This window comes from Haliotis cracherodii, unplaced genomic scaffold (assembly GCF_022045235.1).
Source record: "Haliotis cracherodii isolate W230 unplaced genomic scaffold, xgHalCrac1.p SCAF_9, whole genome shotgun sequence".
Lineage (NCBI taxonomy): Eukaryota > Metazoa > Mollusca > Gastropoda > Lepetellida > Haliotidae > Haliotis > Haliotis cracherodii.
In genome coordinates, this window is record NW_027266343.1 from 6,071,778 (window position 1) to 6,099,404 (window position 27,627).

Sequence of the window (27,627 nt, forward strand, 5' to 3'; positions counted from 1 at the left end):
TACATACGAATAATGAATTCAAAATACCAATGAACAACACGCAAACAAAAGACTTCATACGTGAGAAAGAAAAATGTACTAAAGAACGTCAGTGCATAAAAAGGACACTACTGCTAATGGACAATGTTGACAATAAAGAACGTCAGATGGCGCTGCAATTTGTAAACCATTCCGAGTTTAACCGCCCTATAAAATTGAACTCCATCCAAACGACAATGCCCCCGGTCAGATTGCCTTCATAGGTCTGTAAAAAACATGTGTGGGATAAAGAGTTTTTCCCTTTCTGATTCGTCTGCATATAGATATATTTAGTTTGTGATTCCACAATTTTACAAATGCGAAATAAGATTAAGAACTCAACCTCCCTCCTTAAATCTGTCAAAAATGAAGTAAATTCACAGGCACGTGTTCTTTTATGTACATTCATTATAAAGTAAGACAAACAATATTTATAACACGCTACCATAATTTTAAATTAAATTTCAATTTTAATTTCGACCACTGACTTGTTGGTCTTGGGTTTTTTTGTTATTTATTTACAAAATGGCAAACAAGTAAGTTTACGCCGTCACAGAATCAACATGATGGTTGCACCCATCAAGGAGTTATCTCCCTCAGAGCAGTAAGTAGAATATTCATTACCTGTTTGATCGACTCAATTTGAAATATTTTTGACGTTATTTTGATACCGTCTTTCATAAAACTGAATCCATACAATAACGGTGTGTGTATGCTCGGCAACGTACACTCTTGTGTCATGTAAGCTATAGTTTTCTACATACATCTCCAGGTGAGCTACATCCTGCTTGTTTGAAATCTTCGATCAAATTTATTTTTTAGTGAATACAGTCAACAAAGATGTTTAGTGTAACTGAAACTATTGTTTTCAAATCACCATGGCAACACTATACACGCCGGAAAGTTCAAACCATTAGACATCACAAGAACGGATAAAGATAGCTATCGGGTATACATGTTCTTACACATAATACAATGTAAATGCTTGAAGTCATATGCTTCAGCGTAGAATCCTCCAAGAAATCCATAATCCATGCATTCGAGTTCCTCTTTTGTCATATCTGGTTATATATTTTACACACAAAAAAGTTGTTATAACTACACATTATTAAATGCCTTGTGCACTATATTAAACACAGAATGATAACATTTTTTATATAAATGCATAGAAACCAATAACTGACAAATGCATGTGAAAAAACGCAATGTTTCTGTGTGTGCTTGTTTGTTTGTTGTTTAAGGCGGCACTCAACACTATTTCAGCTATATGTCGACGGTACTTAAATAATCGAGTCTGGACCACACAATCCAGTGATTGATATCATGAGCATCGATCAATTTGGATACGAAGACATCCATCAGCCAAAACAGAGAGCCTGATTACCCGATCCCGAAAACCAAAATGTATGTTCTTTGCAGCATAACGTCCATGCCAGATTGGGCTGATAAAATATTATTATAAACACAACAAATATTCTGGCCACAGGTTTAGAAATGTACAGTACAACTAACCGGTGTACTGATACTGATACTGATACAACACTGGATGACTGTACGTCATCCCACTGAAGTTGGACGGTGGGTAGCCTAGTGGTTAAAGCGTTCGCTCATCACACCGAAGAGTGAGTGAGTGAGGTTTTACGGACGCCGTCGAGCATGTTAAACAAGGACACCATGACATGAAATCACTTCACCTTCAGTGTGAGTGTGAGGTTTGACGCCGCTTTTAGCAATATTCCAGCAATATCACGGCGGGGGACACCACAAATGGGCTTCACATATTGTACCCATGTCGGGAATCGAACCCGGGTATTCGGCGTGACGAGCGAACGCTTTAACCACTAGGCTACCCGACCGCCCCTCACACCGAAGACCCAGCTTCGATTCCCCACATGGGTATATTGTGTGAAGCCGACATCCTCTAAGAAAACACTGGATCGATGAGGATGCAACTTGGCATGCTTGTTCCTACCAGAGATGCACCTGAATTGGTTCAATTGGTTTCATTCTTATTTTCAGTATGGTAGCTTTGAGAGACATTATTTTGGGCCATTACTGGGTAATTGTTCCAAGTTATCATAATGTTGTATAACCGTAGTTGTACTCAAGATTTACATTCCGATTTGTTTATGTTGTTTTTTGTTGTTGTTGTTTGTTTGTTTGTTGTTCTTTTTGTTGTCGGTGTTTTTTTGTGTTTTTTTGTTTTTGTTTTTTGTTGTTTTTTATTATTATTATTTTTTTTTTTTTTTTTTTTTTTTAAATATATATTTTGAAAATTACCCTTGATTTGCCATTTGTACTTTGACCATGCCCTTAAATTTTCTCATATCCGTTTTGGGGTTATATCGTGTCCACTGAAACTACTGAACTGATGAACTGACAGAGCAAAAATGTAGTTCTACTTTTTCTCAAAAACATAAACAAAATTGTGTATCATAATAATGACAGTGACAATACTTTATTACCACAAGGAAATTATTTGTACATATGCAAGTGCTAACAGATTGTGTATATAAAATGACATGACAATTATAGATCATACTAAAACAGTATAGAACGTAGAAATCATTTAAGAGACGTATACTTGATGGGATTACAGCCATAAGAGCTTTGTTTTAAAACGTGGCTATACGGGCAGAAGGTAGACAATAATCCTTTTTGTTTAAATAATGATCAGCTACAGTGATAATTACAAAACACGCCTTTCGTATAAAATAAAGTAGTGTCAAAAAGAAACGATACCAAATGTTTGAGAGGTTATGGAAGAAAATGAAAAACGTATAGAAAATTCATATTGGTATATTTCACTAAATCAATCTTTTAACATAATGTGTACAAACATTCATTTCAATCACACTTTAACCTCCAGACTGACACGCGCATAAAGACGCGTGGGGTCAACAAAGAAAGTCACAGTCATAACACAGGACGCGGCAAGTGTGTAAAATGTCAGAATATCCTTCCTAATGTCACGTTAATATCGGTTATGTCAACCTTGAGGAATGATGCATGCCAAAAAACGTCGACGGGCCGATGACGTCTAACGTCGGATGACGTTGGGGAAATGCGTTGCCATTCTGCAAGGGGGCATTGATCCAATTGCTGGCGGTTGACCGGAGGTACTGGACGAGGTGGTACCATAAAATGTTCAATGGGGTACATGCCCCCCACCCCCACCCACCCGTCCAATACAACCTCCCCCCTCCAAATGCCCGGATTTGATGAAAGCAATTCGGCTCTTCTACAAACACGTTGCCGACCATCGTTCCAGAAGAGACAGAATCTGCTCTCAATGGAGAACTTAACACGTGCCTAGTCGTGCAGCTGCCAACGTCGATGTCTCATGGCCCTATTCAGTCTGTCGAGGCGATGTTGAGGTGTCACCAACACTCCTCGTTGGGGTCGATGTGCTCTGATACCATGGGCTCGTAATCTCCTGTATACGGTTTGTCGACTGATCCTGTGTCGCGGTGTCGTCACTGCCGTTGACGTCGCAGTGATGAAGCGGTTTCGGAGGTGAATTGTCCGGTTGTAGCGGTCATGAATGGGCGTGGTCACCCTTGGTCTTCCGCTTTTCGGCCTGTCTGTTGTCCGGTCTGTCTGACGTAACTGTTGCATCAACTTGGTAACGGTTATACGGGCGCATCCAAACGTTCTGGCAATGACGGCGTGCGTCGCTCCCTGTTGGGCCATTCCAACGGCTCTTTCCCTCTCTATCGCAGTTAAACGTGCCATTTCGTTGGTGTGCGTTTTGGTGTTATGTTCCTAACGTGTCGGGTCAGCAGTTTTTTACAGTAGACATGCACGCGCATTTCGTGCTACGGCACCTGACATCGTTTTTAAAAGTGTACGTTTATTACCCGATTACGTTTAGCTTGGTACGTAGGATATGTCTAAGTATGTTTTCATATCAAATAAATCACTTATAACAAATATAGTTTCAAAATAGTTGGTGTTGTTTCTTTGGGACATTAGTTTAGACAAGATGTCAAATGGGACACCAACTATCTTATCTACTAAAACAGAAAAAACTCCGTACCAGGCCTGAACGGAAAAACATTCAAACTCTTTCAACAAAACAAAGATAAAAAAGAAACAATACACTCTTGTTGACATTAAAAGATCTTAATTTACACAAAACATGCAATTTCTGTGGAGATATCTTTAAAACAGCATCAGTGTTTATATTCCAGTTTAAGTTATTATGTACATATGTACCCAGATATCTTGTATTCCGCGACAACTTCCACAGGCTCGTGATCAGAAGGTGGTAGATTTTAAGTCTGAATCTATTAGTAATTCCTTGGTATTTCACTTTTAACACAAGCTTCTTGTAAATGTCATCGCACTTTGCAAATAACCTGAACACCTTTCTGTGGTGCTGTTCATTGTCTCTAATGAGGCCAACCAATGTCGTGTCATCAGGACACTGACATTCAGGCAATCCGAAACATGGCTAACACAATCGTGTGTGTACAGGATGAAAAGCAAGGGAGAGATTACGCAACCCTGTGGAGCCCTACTTTTGTAAATTTATAAAGTTACTCTTAAGGATAGTGTAACGTCACATTGGCCAAGGAAGGATATTACGTAGCGTAACGTCACATAGGTCAAGGTCAAGGTCAAGCGAACGAGATAAAAGATACCACAGCACGTTTACACTTTTTCGAAATATATGAATGTTTGACACCAACCGTATTGTAGAATTTCTCACGGATGGGGATGCTGAAATACTTTGGCTATCATCAGCCAAAGATCCCGGACACCAAAATATATATTATATCAGTGTCAGTTTCTTAGGCAAGCATGATACCTATAAAGGCGTGGAACGTAATTTGTGCGGGTATCTAACAAAGTCCAACCATATGAAAAGACGGTAGCATGACTATCAAAGGTCAGGGTCATCGGTATTTATTAAAGTGATTTTTGTATTATTGGCAGATGCTTATTCACGCTTCTATTGATATTGATCCTCAGATTTTGTAGTATCTGAACCTTAAAAGAAGCACTTACTGAAACCTTTCAAAAGACACACCCGAGAGAAACATTCTGAAACTTGTACGTAATATGGAAATAATTGGAATTTTAAAGGAAACGATGTTACGTTGAACATCAATGACTAACGCCTTTACATGACATTCGTTGCTGAAAATCAAGAGGCCCTGTTTGGATTCAGTTCTGTGTTTTTTATTTGTCAATCATTACTGTGGGAGATATTTTAATATCAATTCTGACAACAACTTGTCCATTGGTTCCTAAACCAGGTGAGCTCCAGTACATTAACACTCTCGATTCAACACGTGGTTGATTCTTTTAAATATAAAACCCCAACGCCAGAGAATAATCAGTCACAATTATCTGCCGAAACAAATTCCACTGGACGTAAAAGGCAAAATTGTGGTGAAAATGATATGAATCGATCAAAGGGTGAGCTTAGCCCTCTCTGCGGGTAGCACCCGCCACCAACAATATCCATAACAAATAGCGGCCCGTTAACCTTCGAAACTCTACCAGCAATTCACTGATATTAAGACATGATTTTCTTATCGTTTAGAAACAATACCCTATTCATAACTGTCATCAAATATACCAGATGTAAACGATAAGGTTCAGTTCCTCTTATTCTTTTAACAAAATAATAACTAGTATATTCTTCGTAATATTTAACATAAATCAGACAAAGTCGAATTCCAATTTCCCACAGAAAATCCAATAAGACGAAATATTCATTTCTCATTCAAAATTTGTTTCAATGTTCACTACGGTGTAGTAGACATGAAGAGAACAATTCCAAATTTGACGTATCAGATACAAAAAGGATGTCCGCAGCAGTTCCTATTTTGGCTTGTACCATATGTTCCCGTGCTGTGTCAGATGAACAGTTGACTTGCCTTTGCATGTGTTTGTGACAAGTGTCACTAGTGAGGCAGGATACGCTCACCTTTTCGCGAACACCTGGTATTATTACTATTTGATAGTGATTCATAAAGTTTTTAACATATTCTAATGAATCGTACAATCGACTCTGCTTCATGCAGATATTTTTGTTGGGTATGGAAAGGGTTTTGTCGCTTTATTTCAATGTCTCCACAATGATGCATCACGTCACATTCCCACATACAGCAAAGCTGGGAGGGTATCATTGCAGACAAAATTGAAATACAAGGTACACCCTTGGTTCAAGTAATGAAAGGCTGTGCATAAGCTGTCTTCCCTACAAACAAACAAACAGTCGAAGATCGTCACTGTGCTCAGCAGTTCAAGGTAACTCAGAGAGAACCCGGATGAAGACTGGCGCACCACGTCCTCCTGGTAGCTACAGCGCCCGTGCACGAGAGCGGGTACGTCAGAAGCTAGTGCGGTGGCGGAGACTGTAAAAGAAAAGCGTAAAGAACATTTTCAATATCGTTCAGTGAGTGAGTGAGTTGGGTTTAACGCCACTTTTAACAGTATTCCGGTTATATCGCGGCGTGTCAGCCTAATGTTGGAGGAAAGCCCGAAGTGATGCAGGTCTCAGACGTTTACTGCTTCGGTGAAACCAATGAGCACGGGTATGGTGCTGACAAACCTTGAAACATAATCGGGGCGAACTGGGGTTCGAACCCACAATCATAGGTTTCTGGTGTGCCCAAGGGACGCAACTCTGCACAACTAATCGCGGCGCCTTAGACCTGTGCCCTCCAATTTCTTTGAGGTGAGGTGAAATGGGGTTTTAACGTCGTGTCCAAGATTATTGCACTTATATAGCTACGTGCTTGCACGTGTATGTGTGGCTGCTTGAACTAGTCCGGACTGATGCCGATTTATAGTGCTAGCCCACTGAGATACCATGCCGCAGTTTAACATGAATATCCCACTCAGACACAGTATACTGACTCCGAGCCGACCAGTCCTTGTTTTAGCCCCTTAATGCCGAGCGCCACACAGGGTAACAACAAGTACCATCTTTTAACGTCTTTTGGTATGACGCGGCCGGGGATCCAACCCCGGACTTTCCGCTCTCCGGGCGGACGCTCTACCACTAGACCACGGAGGCGGTCACCAATATCTTTGAGCATTCACGACATAAGGTTGTGTCGTCTTAACCAATACAGTGTGTGTTAGGATTACTACACAGATTTAGGTGGATTCGTAACAAGGGAGTGCTATAATTAAAACAGACTTCTGTATACTTGCAATACTTACTTGTCCATGTTGCATTGAATCCCCTGTAATTGTAGAGGTCATCAGATTTAAAGTGAACTGTGTAATGGGTGGCTGGTTCAATAACATACATGCCCCTACTACCGTCCAGCAAACTCAGCAGAGTGTTTGAGCCATTGTATACCTGAAACAGCAACATACCTGTTGACATGGGAAGGCAGTTGGAATTGATGGCACGCCGGGAATGGGAGCATACCTGCTAGAAGATGGAGGAATACTCGATATAGCAGCATACCAGCAAAACGATGGTGACATACCTTGGGTAGCAACACACCTGCTAGAAGATAAGGTCATAGCCGGGATATCAGAATACCGGCAAGAATATGAGGCATACAATGCAAAGCATCCTAGGGTGAGTGAGTGAGTATGGTTTTACGCCGCTTGTAGCAATATTCCAGTAATATCACGGCGGACCTCCTAGAAGGAGAAGGTGAGGTGAGGTGAAATGGGGTTTAACGTCGCGTCCAAGATAATGGCACTTATATAGCGACGTGCATGTACGTGTATGTGTTTGTGTGGCTGCTTGTACTAGTCCCGCTGATGCCGATTTATAGTGCTAGCCCACTGAGATACAATGCCGCAGTTTAACACGAATACCCCACTCAGACACAGTATACTGACTCCGAGCCGACCAGTCCTTGTTTTAGCCCCTTAATGCCGAGCGCCAAAAGGGTAACAACAAGTACCATCTTTTAACGTCTTTTGGTATGACGCGGCCTGGGATCGAACCCCGGACCTTCCGCTCTCCAGGCGGACGCTCTACCACTAGACCACGGAGGCGGTCAGAAGGAGAAGGCATTGCAGCATACTGCCTGTGAGATGAAGGCACACAGGGGAAGTTCGCTGTTCCAGTGTCGTACTTGTCTGCCTGTAACGGGCCATGAATATTCGACTGCAGTCCAAACTCCTCGCGACAGTGTCATGCTTTGTGCCTTGATGTATCATACCACCGGCTTTTTCTCTGTGCTGCAGCGTTAATCGCGGCATGTTATTTGTCACTGTCCAACAGTTTGTGTGTGACTGAACCATGCACATTTTCTTTCATTTTCATACCCGTAACTTTGTTGGTTTGCATGCTGCACGAGCAGCAACTTTTACTTCAATCTCAGTTTCCAGTGACATGTTTGTTTGTTTGTTTGTTGTTTAACGCCACACTCAGCAATGTTCCAGTTATATGACGGCGGTCTGTATATAATCGAGTCTGGACCAGACAATCCAGTGATTTATATCATGAACAATTGCGACATGCATCAACCAAGTCAGCGAGCCTGACCACCCGATCCCGTTAGTCGCCTCTTACGAGAAGGATAGTCGCCTTTTATGGCAACCATGGGTTGCTGAAGACCTATTCTACCCCGGATCTTCACGGGTTTCTAGTGATATGGATTCTGGAGCACTGACATTACTCAGGAAATTCTTACTCAGCCATTTGTGTGACACTATTCGGTATTTGAACCCAAAGTGTGAAAATTTCAGTTTCGTCACGTTTCTTTTGCTCGTCAGTTTATGTCTAACTTAAACTATAACAATATATTATTGACAGATAACACTCAACGATGACGCAGTTACACTGGTTACAACAATGTCATCCACCATCGCTGAAACGACGCTACTATTGCAATTATTAATTTAGAAACTCAACATCATTACCACGTGGCCATTAGTAAAAAAACAATCTTCTTAGTGAGAAGTACTCCAAGTGACTCGGCGGGTTTTTTTTAAAATGACAAACTTAAGTTAACACAATATACATGAGTAGGCAAGACTTTGCTGAATGTATTATACAACATGCATAATGTATACAATGTGTGGAATTGCCACTAAGTAATGATTGAGAAGAAAACAACGTCAGCATTTATGATTCCCAATAGGCCTACACAACATTCATTGGCATTTGTAAAGCGTCTTGCACTATTGGCATCGGACCTAAAGTGTAGTGTCTTTTGTTCACGGCTACCCTACAGTTAAATCAATCATCGTTTCATTATATCGGTATGGAAGCTTATAAGGGACACATTCTAAACAAATAGTAAGTGAGTGAGTATGGTTTTACGCCGAGTTTAGCAATATTCCAGCAATATCACGGCAGGGGCCACCAACCCGAACCCGGGTCTTTTGGCGTGACGAGCGAACGTCTTTACCACCAGGCTACCCGACCGCTCCTCTAAACAATTAAATAATCAGCGTAGATAATATTTTTATCTACGTAGATTGTACTTATATCTACATAGATGATACTTACATCTTCGTAGATGATACTACTCACATCTACGAAGATGATATTTTCATCTACGTGTATGGCTTCATAATCTGTGTAGAAGTAGGTATTACAGGGTACGATTTCATTATGTTTTACCACCTGCACCAGGTGCAACCAAGTAAATTAATCAGGTTGCTCAAACAAACTACTGGCTGCTCCAGTTTATCATAAACGGAAACACTGTATTTTCAGTTATTTTGAATATTAAATATATTCCAAGAGAACTTAAGCATGAGACTGCGGGCCAGTATTATATTTTTGGTAAATCTTAATATTGCTTTTCACATCACGATATCCAGTAAACAACCTCAAAAAGAAGTTTCAAAGTGTCTGTTTGATGTGATAATAACCTCATGAGTGACTGTTCTTGTCATAATTAACTGATTGTAAAGCATTAGTTCTAAAAGTTCACTTCATTCAGCCCCCCGTGTATTTCACTAATTTCATAAACTGTGGTTTCCTGGATTCAAAAAAGATTTGCAGCCAGTTCTAAATGAGTTCAGTGTTCCACTTTTATCAAATCAATTTTATCAACTGCTGTACATGTGGTGGAAAATGTTACCTGCACTGGTGCAACCTGGCAAGAAGAGTTACCTGCACTAGCAATGTTTTACCAGCACTAGTCCAGCTTGGGTATCATCTACTTTTGAACAGCATCGTGTAATATCATGCACGTTAATGCAGGTATGGCCTATCTAGATGTAGGTATCATCTACTTTTGAACAGCGTCGTGTAATATCATACACGTAAATGCAGGTATGGTCTACGTAGATGTAGGTATGGTCTACGTAGATGAAGGTATGGTCTACGTAGCTGTAGGTATGACCTATATAGATGTAGGTATGATCTACGTAGATGAAGGTATGGTCTACGTAGCTGTAGGTATGACCTATATAGATGAAGGAATGATCTACGTAGATGTAGGTATGGTCTACGTAGATGTAGGTATGACCTATGTAGATGAAGGTATGGTCTACGTAGATGTAGGTATGACCTATGTAGATGAAGGTATGGTCTACGTAGATGTAGGTATGACCTATGTAGATGAAGGTATGGTCTACGTAGATGTAGGTAGGGTCTACGTAGATGTAGGTATGGTAGGTATATTTTTTTTTCGTGAAATTTCAAGATACTAAGTTGTAATTTTAAGATACATACTAAGTTGTAATTTAAGATAAGGATCGTGAAATTTCAAGATAATAAGTTGAAATGTTAAGATTATAACTTGTATCTTGAAATTTCAACTTATGTGTTTTGAAATCTCAAGTTGGTATCTTGAAATTTCAAAAAGAAAACCAAAAAAACCGAATGGCCCTAAAAGGTTTCCGTAGAATTCCTGTGCAACTTCTTCTTTTGTGTGGGGCAACTGAATCACATATATAAACGCCTGTGACAAGAAATAGGGGTTAAACAATTTAGGATACTGAACACACGATTGCCTGTTAGAAAGTGTTCACATGTAACAAATGTTATATCTGGTATAACATTTATTACATTTGACCACTTTCTAAATGGCATTGTGTGTTCATAGCTATCGGCCAGGGGAACCATGCTAACTTACACTTATCAGAGGGGTACACAAAGTACGTGATCTAGACTACCAATTGTCGGACTTTCATTTTTGTGAAAGCCTCTGTGACTGAGTATGAAAGATCGCTGACTTTGTGTGCTGGTGATTAGGTGCCTCACTCTGGCAGCGTGGGTTCGAATCCCGGATGGGACTGAACACCAAATTTGGGATACTGTCTATCGAATAATGTGGCAATATATCTTAACCAGATAAAAAAGGTACAAAAAAGAATTATCCAACTTCGTGTAAATTCTAGGGAAGTCAATAGGATTTGTGCCGCTGCTGATTGACGTGACCCAAAGGTGTATGCTTTAAAATTTTACACTGGATTTCCCATCCATGAGTCCCACATGCGATACATTCTACTCACTCAGGAAGTGATTTAGCCACTCGTGTAACTGGTCCCCATTCGAATCAATTCACTCGTGATTCATTCACTCATTCACGCAACCACTCACTCAACCACCCTCCCAAACCAACACTCACCCACCTTCACAATGTCATAGCCTACTTCTACTCCGATGTCCAGAAACAAGAGACGGATGGGTTTGTTGCCGGCGTCGATGGTGTAGTAACAGTCGACGTTGGAGGGGTAGATTCCCGGGTAGTTGGGTGAGGTGAAGAAGCCGAAATACCCCGTCAACGTTGAATTACAGCCTAGTGAAAGAAGAGACAAATACAATTTATCTTGCCGTATACATGAATTTTGGATTCGGTTTGGCTGAGACCCATGCTGTTATTATCTGTGTATCACGCTAACATGTAAGGTACATTTCGTATGGACCCGCTCGAATTGCCGAACTGTTGGCATCACATTTGCAACATACAGACCGCATTTGTGTATCTCGAATTAAGGATGTAACACGCGATTCTGGGGATATTTACGATATTTTCTGAATGAAACAGATCTACGGGGAATACTTTGGGAAATGAGTTTGTTTTTGACGTCTTAGTGGATCCAAGGAAATTTTGGTATTCTTGCCGATTCCGACCACAGCATGCCAGCAATATAACTGGGTGTGCAGTGAGATAAGTGGGTTGTCCACCGGTGTCTCTGGTGACAAGGGCTGATGTACACTCTTTGTTATTTTATGTTTCCCGAGCCCCATGATCGAGATATCATGAACTTACGGAAGCCTTTTAGGGCCATTTTTTATTTATTTTTTCTCTCCAAACTTCAAGATACTTAGATGAAATTTCAAATTTTTAACTAGAAATATCAAGGTACTAAGTTTAAATTTCACATAATGATCTTGAAATTTCATCATAATAAGTTATTATCTTGAAATTTCAACTTAGTATCTTGAAATTTTATAAAAGTTGAAATTTCAAGTTATAATCTTAAAATTTCAACTGATTATATTGAATTTTTTAATTTAGTTTCTTGAAATTTCACGATACTAAGTTGAAATTTCAAGTTATTACGTTAAAATTTCAACTTATTATCTTGAAATTTTAAGATCATTATCTTAAAATGTAAACTTAGTATGTATGTTAAAATTTGAACTTATCTTGAAATGTCAAGTTAGTATCTTGAAATTTCAATAAAAAAATGAATAAAACAAAAGTCCCTAAAAGGCTTCCGTATGAACTAAGATAAAGGGTACATCAATCTATGTCCATCTCGAGACCGGTGGTCAACTTATAATAGTGTATTATAAATCCGAGTTCCAGTGTCATAATACGATCGTTGTTGTACACGCTACCTTGTGCATATTCCGGGGTAGAATTATTCATCCCGAGCACTTTCTACTTGTCGTGCGAGACGACTTAATGGATCGGGTAGCCAGACTCGTTGACTTGGTTGAAAGCTTGTCAACATTACTCCGATGGTAAGGATCGATGCTCATCTATCACTAGCACTGGTTGGGTTATTTTCAAGCCGTCGTTGCTGGATATTGCTGAGCGAGCGTCATAATATAACTAATATCATAACATACTAGAAAGAGCAGTAATGTTTCATTTTAAAATATTATTGTTTACTAAGGATATGTAATGTATATAATCAGATCCCATACAATAACTTTTTTTGAATAAATGTTCTAACGAACTGATACGATCCTTATCCACACTATTGAGTTTACAAACAGCTTTTTTCATTTTACAGTGTACGAAAGAGCAGTGATGTTTCATTTTAATATATTATTATTTACTAAGGATATGTAATGTATTTAATCAGATCCCATACAATAACGTATTGGAATAAATGTTCTAACGAACGGATACGATCCTTATCCACACTATTGAGTTTACAAACAGCTTTTTTCATTTTACAGTGTACGAAAGAGCAGTGATGTTTCATTTTAATATATTATTATTTACTAAGGATATGTAATGTATTTAATCAGATCCCATACAATAACGTATTGGAATAAATGTTCTAACGAACGGATACGATCCTTATCCACACTATTGAGTTTACAAACAGCTTTTTTCATTTTACAGTGTACGAAAGAGCAGTGATGTTTCATTTTAATATATTATTATTTACTAAGGAAATATAATGTATTTAATCAGATCCCATACAATAACTTATTGGAATAAATGTTCTAACGAACGGATACGATCCTTATCCACACTATTTGGTTTACAAACAGCTTTTTTCATTTTACAGTGTACGAAAGAGCAGTGATGTTTCATTTTAAAATATTATAATTTACTAAGGAAATATAATGTATATAATTAGATCCCATACAATAACGTATAGGAATAAATGTTCTAACGAACGTTAAAAAATGGTACTTGTTGTTACCCTGTCTAGCGTTCGGCATTAAGGGGCTAAAACAAGGACTGGTCGGCTCGGAGTCAGTATACTGTGTTTGAGTGGGGTATTCGTGCTAAACTGCGGCTTGGTATCTCAGTGGGCTAGCGCTATAAATCGGCAACAGTCCGGACTAGTACAAGCAGCCACACACACACGTGCATGCACGTCGCTATATAAGTGCAATAATCTTGGACACGACGTTAAACCCAATTTCACCTCCCCTTCTATGAGACAACATACATGGACGTAACAATTCCTAAATTATTTCCCTTTGTGAACAAAAGTTAATGTCACTTTCAAATTTGGAAAGAATTATGGATCTAGATAGATCACAAACAAAAATCATGAAATACAAATGACTTCATATTGTATTTGAGCCCTTTGTTTATTCCTGAAACATATTGGATAAATTATATAAATAACAAAACAAATTTAAGAAGCTTACAGTCCCGTGAAAATCCGGGTAAGAATAGGTTTTCAGTAACCCATGCTTGTCGTAAGTGGTGACTAACGAGATCGGGTGGTCAGCTCCCTGATTTGATTGATGCATGTCATCGAATGGTCTTGGTGTCAGTCACTGGATTGTTTGGCCCAGACTCAATTATTTACAGATCGTCCTCATTTTGCTGGAAAATTGCTGAGTGCGGCGTTAAACAAAATCAAACAAACAAGTAACAAGCTCACGTTGTCATTAAATCACCCTCATGGGTGCCCAGCTTCCTGAACAAAATATGGTTTGTGTGTTTCCAGGTATAACGTTTGTGTTTTCACTATTAACTTGTCAAACTATATAGATCACGTAACGTCATATTTGAACTAGCATTTTAAGTGCTGAACGCCTGCTGTTCGATCAAAGGTATCGTCATTGTTATTTGGAATAGCATCGCCTACTTCCCTCCTCAACTGTTGGAAATGTGTTCGCACAAAGTTCTGCGCGCTCGCAAGTGGACCATTTGAAGGGATGATAGTGAAGTATCTTTTGGCACATTGTTTCAATTCTAGTAGCTATTGTGGTAAGACCACTATCATTGATTATAACATTTGTTTGGTTTGAAAAATGTCTTTGCATGGCACACGAATGCTTATTTGTGTTCTCGTAGTCATGGCATTATTTTTCATAAGAACAAAACGTCTACATGTAGGACATTTGTAGGATTGTACGGAAAGTCACTGAAACAGATGCGTGTTGGACAATGCTACCTGGCAATGTGACCAGTGTCACTTCTCCATGTTGTTCTTATTTTCATCGGCTGGGAAATTCCCGTGAAGTCATTGGGAAACACCCCGTTTTTTCAGTCTCTAACACAAATTAGTTCTCTGTTATATAGGTATCTGAACTTACGATCTGTGACATATTTAAGATACTTTCGTAAATGTATCTAATCTTAAACTTCAGATATCTTATCTTTGAACGTAAGTTGTTAAGATTAATCTTAGCAAAGATCGTTTCAAAAATCTAGACCCAGTGAAATATTGCTGGGGGCTGGGGACATATTGCTGATGACTTGGGGATATTGCTGAGGGACTTGGGAATATTGCTGGGGACTGGGGATATTGCTGAGGGACTGGGGATATTGCTGAGGGACGGGGGATATTGCTGAGGAACGGGGGATATTGCTGAGGAACTGGGGATATTGCTGAGGGACTGGGGATATTGCCGAGGCCCTGGGGATTTTGTTAGGGGATTAGGGGATATTGCCGGAGACTGGGGATGTATTGCTGGGGACTGAGCGATATTGCTGAGGGACTGGGGACATTGCTGAGGGACTGGGGATATTACTGAGGAACTGGGGATGTATTGCTGGGGACTGGGGATATTGCCGGGGACTGGGAATATTGTCGGGGACTGGGGGATATTGCTGAGGGATTGGGGGTATTGCTGTGGGACTAGGGGATATTGCTGGGGACTGGGGAACATTGCAAGGGACTGGAGATTTGTTCTAACCCGAAATCCCCGCGGTTCTATCAACATACTTAATACTGTTCCTCACTTCAGGAACTAGATTGAGAATTACATCTGACAGTGTGAAGTAGCTGTTTCCCTGTTCTCCCACTGATCAAGGGGCATGGAATGGAAGGGTGTTCAATTAAGAATTGAACGTCAGTATTGATGGGTTCATTGAAGTGTGAACGATTTAAAAGCGCTGGTTAAAATAAACCATTCTGGAATGATAATCTTCAGACTTTATTTCAACAGTTGTGTGTGAAGGAAAGACTGTGACTTAAATGTAAAGGCAGTAAGCAGGAGCGAGTAAAACTTAAAGAAGAATTCTGCATTCACCGTAGACATTTTGACAAGAACCTAAAGAAAGCAAAACGCAACTATCAACAGAAGAGAAATGATAACCTCAATCGGTTGTAAGAAGAGAGTGATGGAGATTTCTGGAGAGAACTGGGTAAAATAGGAAGTGGTAATGAAAGAAAAACGTTTATACCGATGGAAGTCCTACAACAGGATGGTTCAGTAGCCGGAGATGTGGAGACTGTGGTAAACACTTGGGAGAGCGAATATAAGCAGTTATACAACCCGACTCAGGAAGAACCTTTTACAAATAGTGTACCCAGCAGATTATCAACACCCGAAGTAAGTTCACCTGCACCTGTACTGAACTCTCTGATAACACGCGAAGAAGTAGTTAACGCCGTTAACCGTGCTAAAGTTGGAGAAGCAATGGGATTAGATAATATACCTGCCTCTGTATTGAAGAACGAAGTATGCATAGAACTTATATTCAGAATCATTACCTACTGTTTTGATAACGGAGAAGTGCTTGGTATCTGGAATAAAGGAAAAATACAAACTATAACAAAACCATCAAAGGATACCGACCCACGTGACCCTTTGAGCTACAGACCTCTCACACTATTGTCTATACCATCTAAGATATATGCTGACGTCATAGCCAACGACTGTGTAAGTACCTAGAAAACTGTGATATGTTAGTGGATGAACGTAATGGGTTTAGAAAAGGACGCTCCTGTTTGGATCATGTGTATGATGTTTTTAGTATTGTAAACAACAGAAAAAATAAGAAAAAAGAAACATTTACATGTTTTATTGACTTCCAAAAGGCGTTTGATACCGTTAATAGAGATTTGTTGTGGTTTAAGCTCATGGACTATGGTATATCAGGAAATATATTGCAAGCCATACGCTCCCTTTATAACGACGTCACATGTACAGTTCAAGTTAATCAGTATGAATCAAATGCCTCTCCTGTGAAGAGTGGAGTAAAACAGGGATGTGTATTATCACCAACTCTTTTTTGCTATTTACATAAATGACCTTGCTAATGAACTTAAAGAAAGTAACTGTGGAATAAAGATAGATGATTCAAATGTAGCTCTACTGCTTTATGCCGACGATATCGTCCTCTTAAGTCCTGACGCTAAGAGCCTGCAAAATCTCCTAGATATCCTCCATAGATGGACGCAGAAGTGGAAACTGCGGGTAAATATTAAGAAGACAAACGTTTTACATTTCTGACCTCGGAATACGTCTCAGCACAACGGAAGTTTTCATTGTGGTGACAATGACCTAGATTACGCCGACAGCTACCGTTAGCACGTGCTCTGGTTGCACGTGCATTGTGATATGCGGCATGCTGTTAGAGAACTCGTGAAGTCTGCGTCATGGATCACATGTCCTTTGATATTTAAGCCACAAGTACTTCTCGTGCGGAGATATGGACTATGACGTATTTACTAAGCTGTACGACAACATTTTTCAACCAGTCTTGATGTATTGTTCTGGATTATGGGGGATATGTAAATATCCACAGGTATATAGTGTGCAACATAGAGCATGTCGTATGTTCCTTGGAGTACAACGTAATACATGTAATCTCGCTGTGCAGGGCGACATGGGATGGACTGACCCACAGTTGAAACTTTACTTAGAAACAGCTCGTCTGTGGTTCAGGCTTGAACGTCTTCCCGTACAGAGTCTTACATATAAGATACACAAATGGTCCATGCAGTGTGGTAATTCATGGGATAAAAGAGTTCAACGAATTTTTGATAAAAATGGACTTTTAGATATTTTAAGATGTATCGAAAAGAGCCCAAGATGGGTTTTATCTCGTATAGAACTTTCATTCAAGTCCAACGATAATGACACCTGGCTTCAATCCTTGGAAACTAAACCGAAAATGAGAACCTACAGAACATTTAAAACAGCTATTTATACAGAGCCTTATGTCCTCCTTCCCCGTTATAAAAGGTCGGTTTTATCATCTTTAACATGCGGTTCAATGAAGCTCGAGATTAAATTGGGACGTTATTCTAATCCTCCTGTGCCAGTTAACCAACGTTTTTGTAAATATTGCCCTGGATGTGTAGAAGATGAAACTCACTTTCTTCTCCACTGCTCACTTTATGATGATATTCGTGTTACCAACCTTCCACAAGTATTTAACCCCACAAATGGCAACTTAAATAATAATATTGAGCTTGTATATATTCTAAATGATTATAATATTATTTCAACACTAGGTAGTATGTGCTACAAAAGGTCTGTTCGAAGAAAATCTCACTACCTATAACACCATATATATTTATACAGTAACTGCTTTTTATATGTCTTAACTTAATTTGTTTTACTATGCATTATGTATGGTCTCTTATAACCCACATCGTGGGTGGCAGAGATACTTTATAGTGTACCTTTATAATAATGTTTATACCTACAGCCTGTATCTCCGATGAGACAACAATAAACAATTTGTCACTTGTTAAACGGTGTGAACCTCCGATCTTGCGAGGAGATTCACACGAAAGTTTAACCAGCGCTTTTAAATCGATCACACCTCAATGAACCCATACAAACTGACGTTCAATTCTTCTAATTTCATACTTTGTAGTAAGCAAGCTCGGAGGTTCACACAGTTTAACCAGCGCTTTTAAATCGTTCACACTTCAATGAACCCATCCAAACTGACGTTCAATTCTTATAATTTCATACTTTGTAGTTTACTGGTTTCGCCGAATAATATCGTAACAATGTTTGCATAAAAATTTGAAGTCCTCTTGTTTCGCCGAAGAACATTGCAACAATGTTATTTTGTCGGTATTTGCCGGCTCTCGGTCACATTTCCCCACTTAGGCGCCCCACTTATATCCAGTTCCGCAAAGAAAAATAGTTCTCTGAGTATATACAACATAATATAAAAATATGTCAACATAATTTCATTCTCTGAACAAATTTACAAACAATATTTGGGATAAATCAGGTCACAGCAAGGTGAACAAGGAAAATATAAATATGGCCTCGATGCACCGAGGCGAGGTCAACCTTCAAGTGCGGATTTATATCACATAAGTTTGTAAAGAGGTGCATTTCGAGTCGAACGGGAGCATGAATATGAAATTTATACTTAGTGCTGTTGAAAATGATGTTTATGGAGCAGTTATGGAAAACACCCCGACGCGTGAACCCTCTCATGGCACTAGCAAATTGGGAATATCCCCGATTTATGAATGTGTTGCTTGTGTTTGGATAATCGCAAACCAATTCGGACGATGCGGAATGTACTGGAGGGGATTGAACGGAGTGCTCTTATACTTGTGTGTTTTGTATTAATTTTCAACGTCAGGATGTGCTGTATTTTGAGTTTGGGATTTGTCGTGTGTGCTGTAATACTTTGCTTAACTGGTGTCTCTTGTCACCTGAGATGGGCCAACTGGCTCCATTTCTGTGCCCCGTCATTCCTCATGTGCGCCGCTTCTCGGCCTAAAATGCACGGAGAAGGTCGGCCAACTCAGAAACCGGAACATGGTAATTCCGTCTACGAATATTGTCTCCGATGACCACTAGGTAAAACAAGTAGGCACGAGTTTTTTTTAAATTCAGTTTCTTTCCTTACCTTTATATGTTTTATGGTTTCTCAAAGTCTTGGATTTTTTTCCCGATACGATAGTGAATCGGGTTTTAGTTTGGGATTGATCAGGAGCAGTCGCTTTCAGCGGACACATCTGAGCAGGGTACGACATTGTTTTCATTGGTGCTAGATTCCTGTCATTTCCGAAAACAAGGCATCAAAGTCAATATCGCTCATTTAATAAATCAATTTCGTTCACCTCAGTAATTTTACAGAATTCATTTTCGTTATTAGTATTGAAAGTTCGCCATTCCATATCCAAATCACCGTGAGGACAATCCATTTTGTAGGCCTAGCAGCTAGACGACATTAAACATCAGAACCAAAGCATTTATTTATTTTTAAGTCAGAAGAAATTACAAGAGAAAGGCACAAATACTAAATTAATTATATTCCTGATAAATGCACGGAGAAGGTCGGCCAACTCAGAAACCTGAATAGTAGATTTCTAATTCCGCCTACGGATATTTTCTCGTCTCCGATGATCAATCGGTAAAACAGACTAGTATTTATTTTTTTTAATTTATGTTTTATGGTTTCTCCAAATCTTAGATTTATTTTCCCGATGCGATAGTGAATCATGTTTTAGTTTGGAATTGATCAGGAGCAGTCGCGTTTGCTCTGTGTCAGCGGCCAAATCTGAGCAGGGTACGACATTGTTTTCATTGTTGCTAGATTCCTGTCACTTCCGAAAACAAGGCATCAAAGTCAATTTCGCTCAATAAATCAATTTCGTTCACCTCAGTAATTTCACAGAATTTATTTTCTTTACTTGCATTATTAGTATTAAAAGATAGCCATTCCATATCCAAATCACCGTAAGGACAATCCATTTTGTTTCATGTAGCAGCTAGACGACATCAAACACCAGAACCAGAGCATTTATTTATTTATAAGTCAGATGAAATGTTACAAGACCAGGCAAAAATACTAAATTATTTATATTGCTGATAAATGCGGGGATTAAAAAGAACACAGAAAAACGAGTTGATCGTAAACACCGATCGAGAATTCGGGGAAACCTCGGAAACTAGTTCCGGCAAAAGTTCACACGATTAATTTCACAAAAAATTGTTCACATCGTGTGAACTTTTTTTGTCCGTTCACAGGTGTGTGAACTCTAAAGATCAGATCACGTTACTACCCATTCAGCCAATCAGCATGAGAGAAACAGTCTAAACTTCGAAGTATGAAATTATTATTATATGACACTGACTTCAGTTGTCTGCACGCTTTAAGTGGTATTTCTCTCGACTCCTGTCATCGATTTCGTTATACGTCGCGACTACTCCATTGTCTCACTACAAGGTATCCCGATGGGTTGGTCTATCTTAATCAGATGGCTTGCATCTCGAAAACATTTAACCTGGATAAAACACTTCTCAATTGTAAACACAAAATGCAAGCCATCAGGGTCTGGAATAGCCATTGGGACTTCGATCCGTGTGCTTTTCCCCACCCCTCGTGTTTATATTTACAACTCAAACCAATGTTTTATTCCTTGTGTTAACATGTTTTATGTTATAATGTGTACATGAAGTCAGCTTCTAAAATTCACATAAAGGATGAAACAAGTGAACAAAATGACATATGTCATATTTATGATGTAAATATGTTCTCTAGATTCTCCAAGTACATAACTATTGTGTCCATTGGACGGACATTCAGGATCCATTATGTTGCACATAGTATTACGGGAATTGCAGCACTAATGGATACTGACACTCACACAAGGTGAAGTGAATTACTGATTAGACAATCCTCCCAGGGGATTCTAGCTTAGAATTCGTCCCTAGCTATGTTTCTTTTACCAGGCGGCTAACAACACCGCCGACAAAAGGGAACTGGTGAAATGAAGGCGAGGGTATGATGACGATAAACGTAAAATTAATTTCGGGCGTGTAGATTAATACCTGTGTGTCCACCGTGTTGGGGTATACATGCACGACACCTTGATGACATTGTTGATTAATTGGTTGCCCTTGGTATTGCTCCACAATTACACCTGAAGATCTGCCTCAAGCCGGGCCACGTTGGAAGGTGTGGGTCTATGGGGTACACTCTTCACACGAGGACGCTCTATTGGAGACATGTGACCCGTGAAGATTCCGGGGTAGAATAGGTCTTCAGCAACCCATGCTTGCCGTAAAAGGTGACTATGCTTGTCGTAAAAGGCGACTAACGGGATCGGGTGGTCAGGCTTGCTGACTTGGTTGATGCATGTCATCGATCCCAGTTACGTGGGTCGATGCTCATGGTATTAATCACTGGGTTGTCTGGTCCAGACTCGATTAATTACAGACCGCCGCCATATGCATATAGCTGGAATATTGCTGAGTGCGGCGTTAAACAACAAACCAACCAACCAATATTGGGGACATGTCAGGGGACTTAGCGGGCCAGTCAAATGTCCGTATGCGTTCTCGTCGGAAATTATAGGTGACGACCTGACTCTGGTGTGGTCTAGCATTGTCATCTTGCAGTTCACAATTTCTGCCAAATGGAACAACGAAGGTACGCAAAATTCGCATATCGTTGTCCAGTGATATGCCCATTCCACATAACCAAACCAGTTCGCATATCATGTGTGATACCGCCCCACACCATGACACTACCGCCACCATACCGATCAATGTCAAGAATTGTTGCCCAGGCATACCGCCGCTACGTCGCCAAAAACATTTTCTGCCATCTGTGAATCGGTGACAAACCTTGATTTGCCTATAAACATAGCATAACGCCACTGGTACTGAGCCTGGCCGTGGTGTTGCCTAGCTCACCCCATGTTTTGCCGCATATGTTAAGTTGTTGGGGTCGCACTCCTCACAGGAAGCCTTGCTTTCAGGCGGGCTGCATAGATCCGGTTTTATAGGCAGATGTTGCAATTCACCTTCCTGTTATTATAAGGAATTCTCTATTGATAACAGGAGCAGATTCGATTCTATTTTGTAGTGCAACTAATTTAATTAGACGATCTTGTCTAGGTGTCGTTTTTTTATTGTTTGTCGGTAATTTATGTCGACTCGGTAAATCGTATGTCATAATACCCCGAACGACAAAAATTGTTGCTCACAATATCAATCACTGCATTGTCTGGTCCAGGCTTGATTATTCAAAGGCCGCCGTCGTATAGCCAGGATATTACTGAGTGCGGTTTTAAACGACAAGCGGGCTTGTTTTTCTATGCAAATGAAAATGAATGTTGACTGTTGTTAGATTTGATTAGGCCTAATAAAACATTGTTCATTTTTCACAGTTTGAAAAAAAGTAAACATTGTTCTTTTTCTTACAGTTTGAAAAAAAGGAAAGTAATCTGTGGCTTGAGAATTTTGAATCTAAATATATTGGTTAAAAAAACTGGGGTAAGAAATAAATTTGCAAGCACATGACGCCTACCATGTTTGAAATATTGTTTATTTGAACCGAAAAAATCATTTATTTTCTCAAATAAGATACCCATCAGCATTTGTGTTATGCGAATGGTTTTCATTTCACTTTTAAAAGTTTTAAATCAAATTATGTATTCTTTGACTGCTGACAAAGGGCCAGTACAGTTCATGTTTTTATACAATATCGTTAACTTAAGATATTTTTAGCTGATAATCAAACGTATGATAGAATCAACTGAGAGGTATAGTTTCTTTTCCTTTGGGTAGCACCCGTCACTCACACAGTTTTCATTATTTGTTGGATATTTGGTTTCAGGAAAAACACCGCGTGTATAACATGGTGATCACCAGTCATGGGTTCATCAGAGTAAAACGTGTGTTTGGTGTGAATGTAGGGTAACTCGGTTATCTTGAACCATAAGGACAGTACAAAGATGGATTTTAACAATATACATGTACAGTATTAATGTCATAACTAGTTTATGTTCAAGTGCAAAATCAAAGGAGTAAAAGAGTCCTACCTGAAACATGTGTCATCCCCGGGAGGAAACAGATGAAGACAACGCACGTTATTGCACTTCTAGACATCTTGTCCTAAACTGGGAATAGTTCCAAACGTTCAGAACAAACTGCACTGTCTTGCTCCTACCTGCCTCGTCTCAAGCACAACACCGTTCAGCGTCAGTTCGGCTTGGAGTCGAATGCAAAGCCCCAAGACAATACAATTAACGAGATAATTGAACGGAAACACAGCTATAGCTACACCCTAGTCTCCGCATACTCTCAACACTGCATCAATATAATGCCGCTTATTATCAACATGGCTAACAATCACATTCAACACTTCATCCCAGACTCACTGTGGACACATTAAGTCCCATCAGCCATCATGTGATTGACGATATAATTCCATGTATGCTGCAAAGACACTGAAGATCACAATTATTGATCACTCAGTTTTGTGGTGCTGAATGGGCGTTGTCTTTCAAAGTACACCGCATTACATTGTTTTATCATAAAATGGGGAGGTTTCTCGGCAGGATAAAGACAACCGATAATACTGATATCCGTTGGGGTTCTAGGGGCTAGAGATGCAAATATCAAAGGTCAAGTCGGGACTACTTTCAGTGTTTATAAACAGATATGGCGTCGCCCATGCCATTTGGCGATCGAGTCAGAATTAACCGTCGGGAATCTGGACAAACTACTGGGATGATTGCTATCATTATCAAATCAAGTCTAATATATTGTCTAATATCAGTGTCTTACTCTGACGTAGCTAAGGTATTTTTCAAGTTTTGGCCACTTTAGAGATATAAATTGCGAAAACAATTTTGCAAAGGCCTTAGCAGGTGGGATCAGTTGCCATATCTGTGCTTGTAGACCTCTGCGGCTTGGAACCTTTTCCACTATTTATAACAGTTGGATTTGTCTGAAATATGTCCGAATTGTTACCTTGTTTCGTTTTGTCGTCGTGTGTACATCAGAGTGCACTTCGTAAAGTTATGACAGGACAGGCCGACTGTCAACAACGGTCGTGACGTCTCGTAGACTAGGGTTAGGTAGCTTCCCTTTGATAACGGGCAGTTACTCTAGCGGTAAGACCGATGGATTGCCGCGACAGGCAAGGAGAAATTTAAACAATTTGTGGTGGCAGTTGTTGTTTGGCTTCTATGTAGTTATGCCACTATAAGAAACAGGTTTCAGGTGGAACTATTTTGGTTACAGTCCCATAACGACTGAAACATCACTTACCTTCTCACCAAGGCTCGCTAAATACAATGTTTATTTCTAATACAGGATATCTACCATCCCTAAACACCCTCGCGTGAGAACCCCACAGAGACAAATTATTGATGCTCTGTTGTTTTCCGTTCACGAGTGCAGTGTGCTGCAGCAATTTCATCATTTTCTTATCAAAGCGGATCTTGAAAACTATGTTCACCTTAACCTTAAGAACAAACGTTGTTGTGATAACATGCATGTGCGATGAGGTGAGGTGGGTTTTAATGTCGCGTCCAAGATTATTGCACTTATATAGGGACGTGCATGCACGTGTGTGTATGGCAGCTTGTAAAAGTCCAGACTAATGCCTATTTGATGGTGTTAGCCAACTGAGATACCATGCCCCAGTCTGACATGAAAATCCCACTCAGACACAGAATACTGACGCCGAGCCAACCGATCCTTGTTTTAGCCCCTTAATGCCGAACGCCAGGCAGAGGAACAACAAGTACCATCTTTTAACGTCTTTTGGTATGACGCTGCGAGGATCAAACCTTCTGCTATCCCGGGGGATACTCTACCACTACACCGCGGATGCGATCGATAACATATATATACCTTGTTGTATCCATGCATATTTGTTAAATTAAAAAGTGAAAGCTTCTACTTCATCAGTTGTACAGACTGACAAGCAGGGGTTTGCCATTAACCATCCTGTCTGATATGAATCAATATTGATTCAAGCACTTAAGAGGTCACATGCCGTTCGAACATATCACAGACGTGTTGCACACATTGTTAACTATTATTTTTCAAAGCTTGGCTCCATCCAACAATGCCTGATGTATACTCTTCACAAACCGTTGGGGATCATGAACATAAGTGTTAGTACTAAGTATTAGAACAAAGATAAGTGTTAACGAAAAAACATCCTATACGAGAACCTTTTTTACTTTAAAACATGACATCTAAACACATCCGATAGTTCCGCACGCAGTAGCACCATGCTCGTGTGTTGAGTGTCATTCCTGATTTTTACGCTTTCAAGGAAGGTCGATTTTATTTCTGTGGAACATTATTTCTGTCAATCTTATTCATTCTGCTTATCAAACAGTTGTGATTTACTTGATTTCATTCGTTGTTTGTGTATGAACTTGCGATCTACGGGCTAATGGCATGTTGGAAATTGGCAGAAGTCCGCGTTCAGTGGTCAGTTCCTTCAAAGTTTCAAAGTCCGGGATGAGCAGACTGTTCGGGTACTAAAAAACCCCAAATGTTGACGATAGACCCCGTTCAGGGCGGCCCAAGACAAGGGAAAGAGAACAGGATCGATTGATCACGGTAACACATACCATCCTTCAACGTCTGTTGGTATAACGCGGCGAAGGGATCGAACCACCGACTTTCATTATGTACAGCGTTATGTTAATGATGTTGGTTGGTTGGTTTGTTGTTTTACGCCGCACTCAGCAATATTCCAGCTATATGACGGCGGTCTGTACATAATCGAGTTTTGACCAGACAATCCAGTGATTGATATCATGAGTTTCGATCCACGCAATTGGGATCGATGGCATGCATCAACCAAGTTAGCAAGCCTGACTACCCGACACCGTTAGTCGCCTTTTACGACAAGCATAGTCACCTTTTACAGCAAGCATGGGTTGCTGAAGACCTATTCTACCCCGGATCTTCACGGGTTTGTTAATGATATAGTGAGACGATCTTGTCTAGAAGGCGTGTTCTTAGGCCTGCCACGCCCGGGTCTCATTGCAACCCAGCCCGTTTGACGACACTTGTCCCACAGTCGAGAAATGCATCAGTGATTGTGAGTTCCCCTATAGGGCACACACTTTGTCTTCTGTGTGCACGTGCAACACGCTTAATGTGGGAGGAAATCCCGAAGTGATGCAGTTTACCGCTTCGGTCAAACCGTCGAGCACGGGTATGGTGCTGACAAACCTAGAAACATAATCGGGGCGAACCGGGATTCTGGCGTGCCCAAGGGACGCAAAGAAAAGCATACCGACGTTTTATTATGTAATTGAAAATTGAGAGAACTGTGATTTTGTCTATTTAACTATCACTCATTCCTTCAACAGTTTGTACAAAGTAATCTGTCCCTGGGTACTTTTGTGAAAAAAACCATAACTGGTTCAATGAAGACTGGGGGACAAAAAGAATTTTCAGCCACATGACCACTACTATGTTTGAAATATTGTAAATTTGAACCGAAAATTGCAACTTTATTTATTTTTAAAGAAAAGATGTCTAAGATACCCATCAGCACTCTTATAATGCGAATGCCTTTTTAACCTTTTAAACTTAAAGAATAGGTCATCAAGCCATGTTCGCCGTGACAGGCGACCGTGCTTGTCGTAAATCGTAATTGCATGGATCGATACTCATGGTGTCAATGACTGGATTGTCTGGTCCAGACACGATCATTTACAGACCGCCGTCATATAGCTGGAATATCGCTAAGTGCGGTGTTAAACAACAAACAAACATAACCGGTTTATGTTCAAGTGCAAAATCAAAGGAGTAAAAGAGTCCTACCTGAAACATGTGTCATCCCTGGGAGGAGACAGATGAAGACAACGCACGTTATTGCAGTTCTCGGCATCTTGTCCTAAACTGGGATTTTTTCCAAACGTTCAGAACAAACTGCACTGTCTTGCTGCCACCTGCCTCGTCTCAAGCACAACACCGTTCAGCGTCAGTCCAATGTACAGCCCCAAGACAATACAATTACGAGATAAAAGAAGCAAAACACAGCTACACCCTAGTCTCCGCATACTCTCAGCACTGCATCAATA

At 40.0% G+C, this 27,627-nt stretch overlaps 1 protein-coding gene across 1 annotated transcript; it reads right to left on the bottom strand.

Annotated features, from left to right (window-relative positions):
* Nucleotides 1–6,073: 6,073 nt before the first annotated feature.
* Nucleotides 6,074–27,434, bottom strand: LOC139452026 (low-density lipoprotein receptor-related protein 12-like). Its single transcript, XM_071233308.1, has 4 exons — nt 27,368–27,434; nt 11,542–11,708; nt 7,204–7,345; nt 6,074–6,389 (listed from the first exon to the last, which is right to left on the bottom strand). Exons 1-4 carry the CDS (start codon nt 27,432–27,434, stop codon nt 6,124–6,126), a joined length of 642 nt encoding a protein of 213 aa, XP_071089409.1. The 3' UTR covers nt 6,074–6,123.
* Nucleotides 27,435–27,627: the final 193 nt, after the last annotated feature.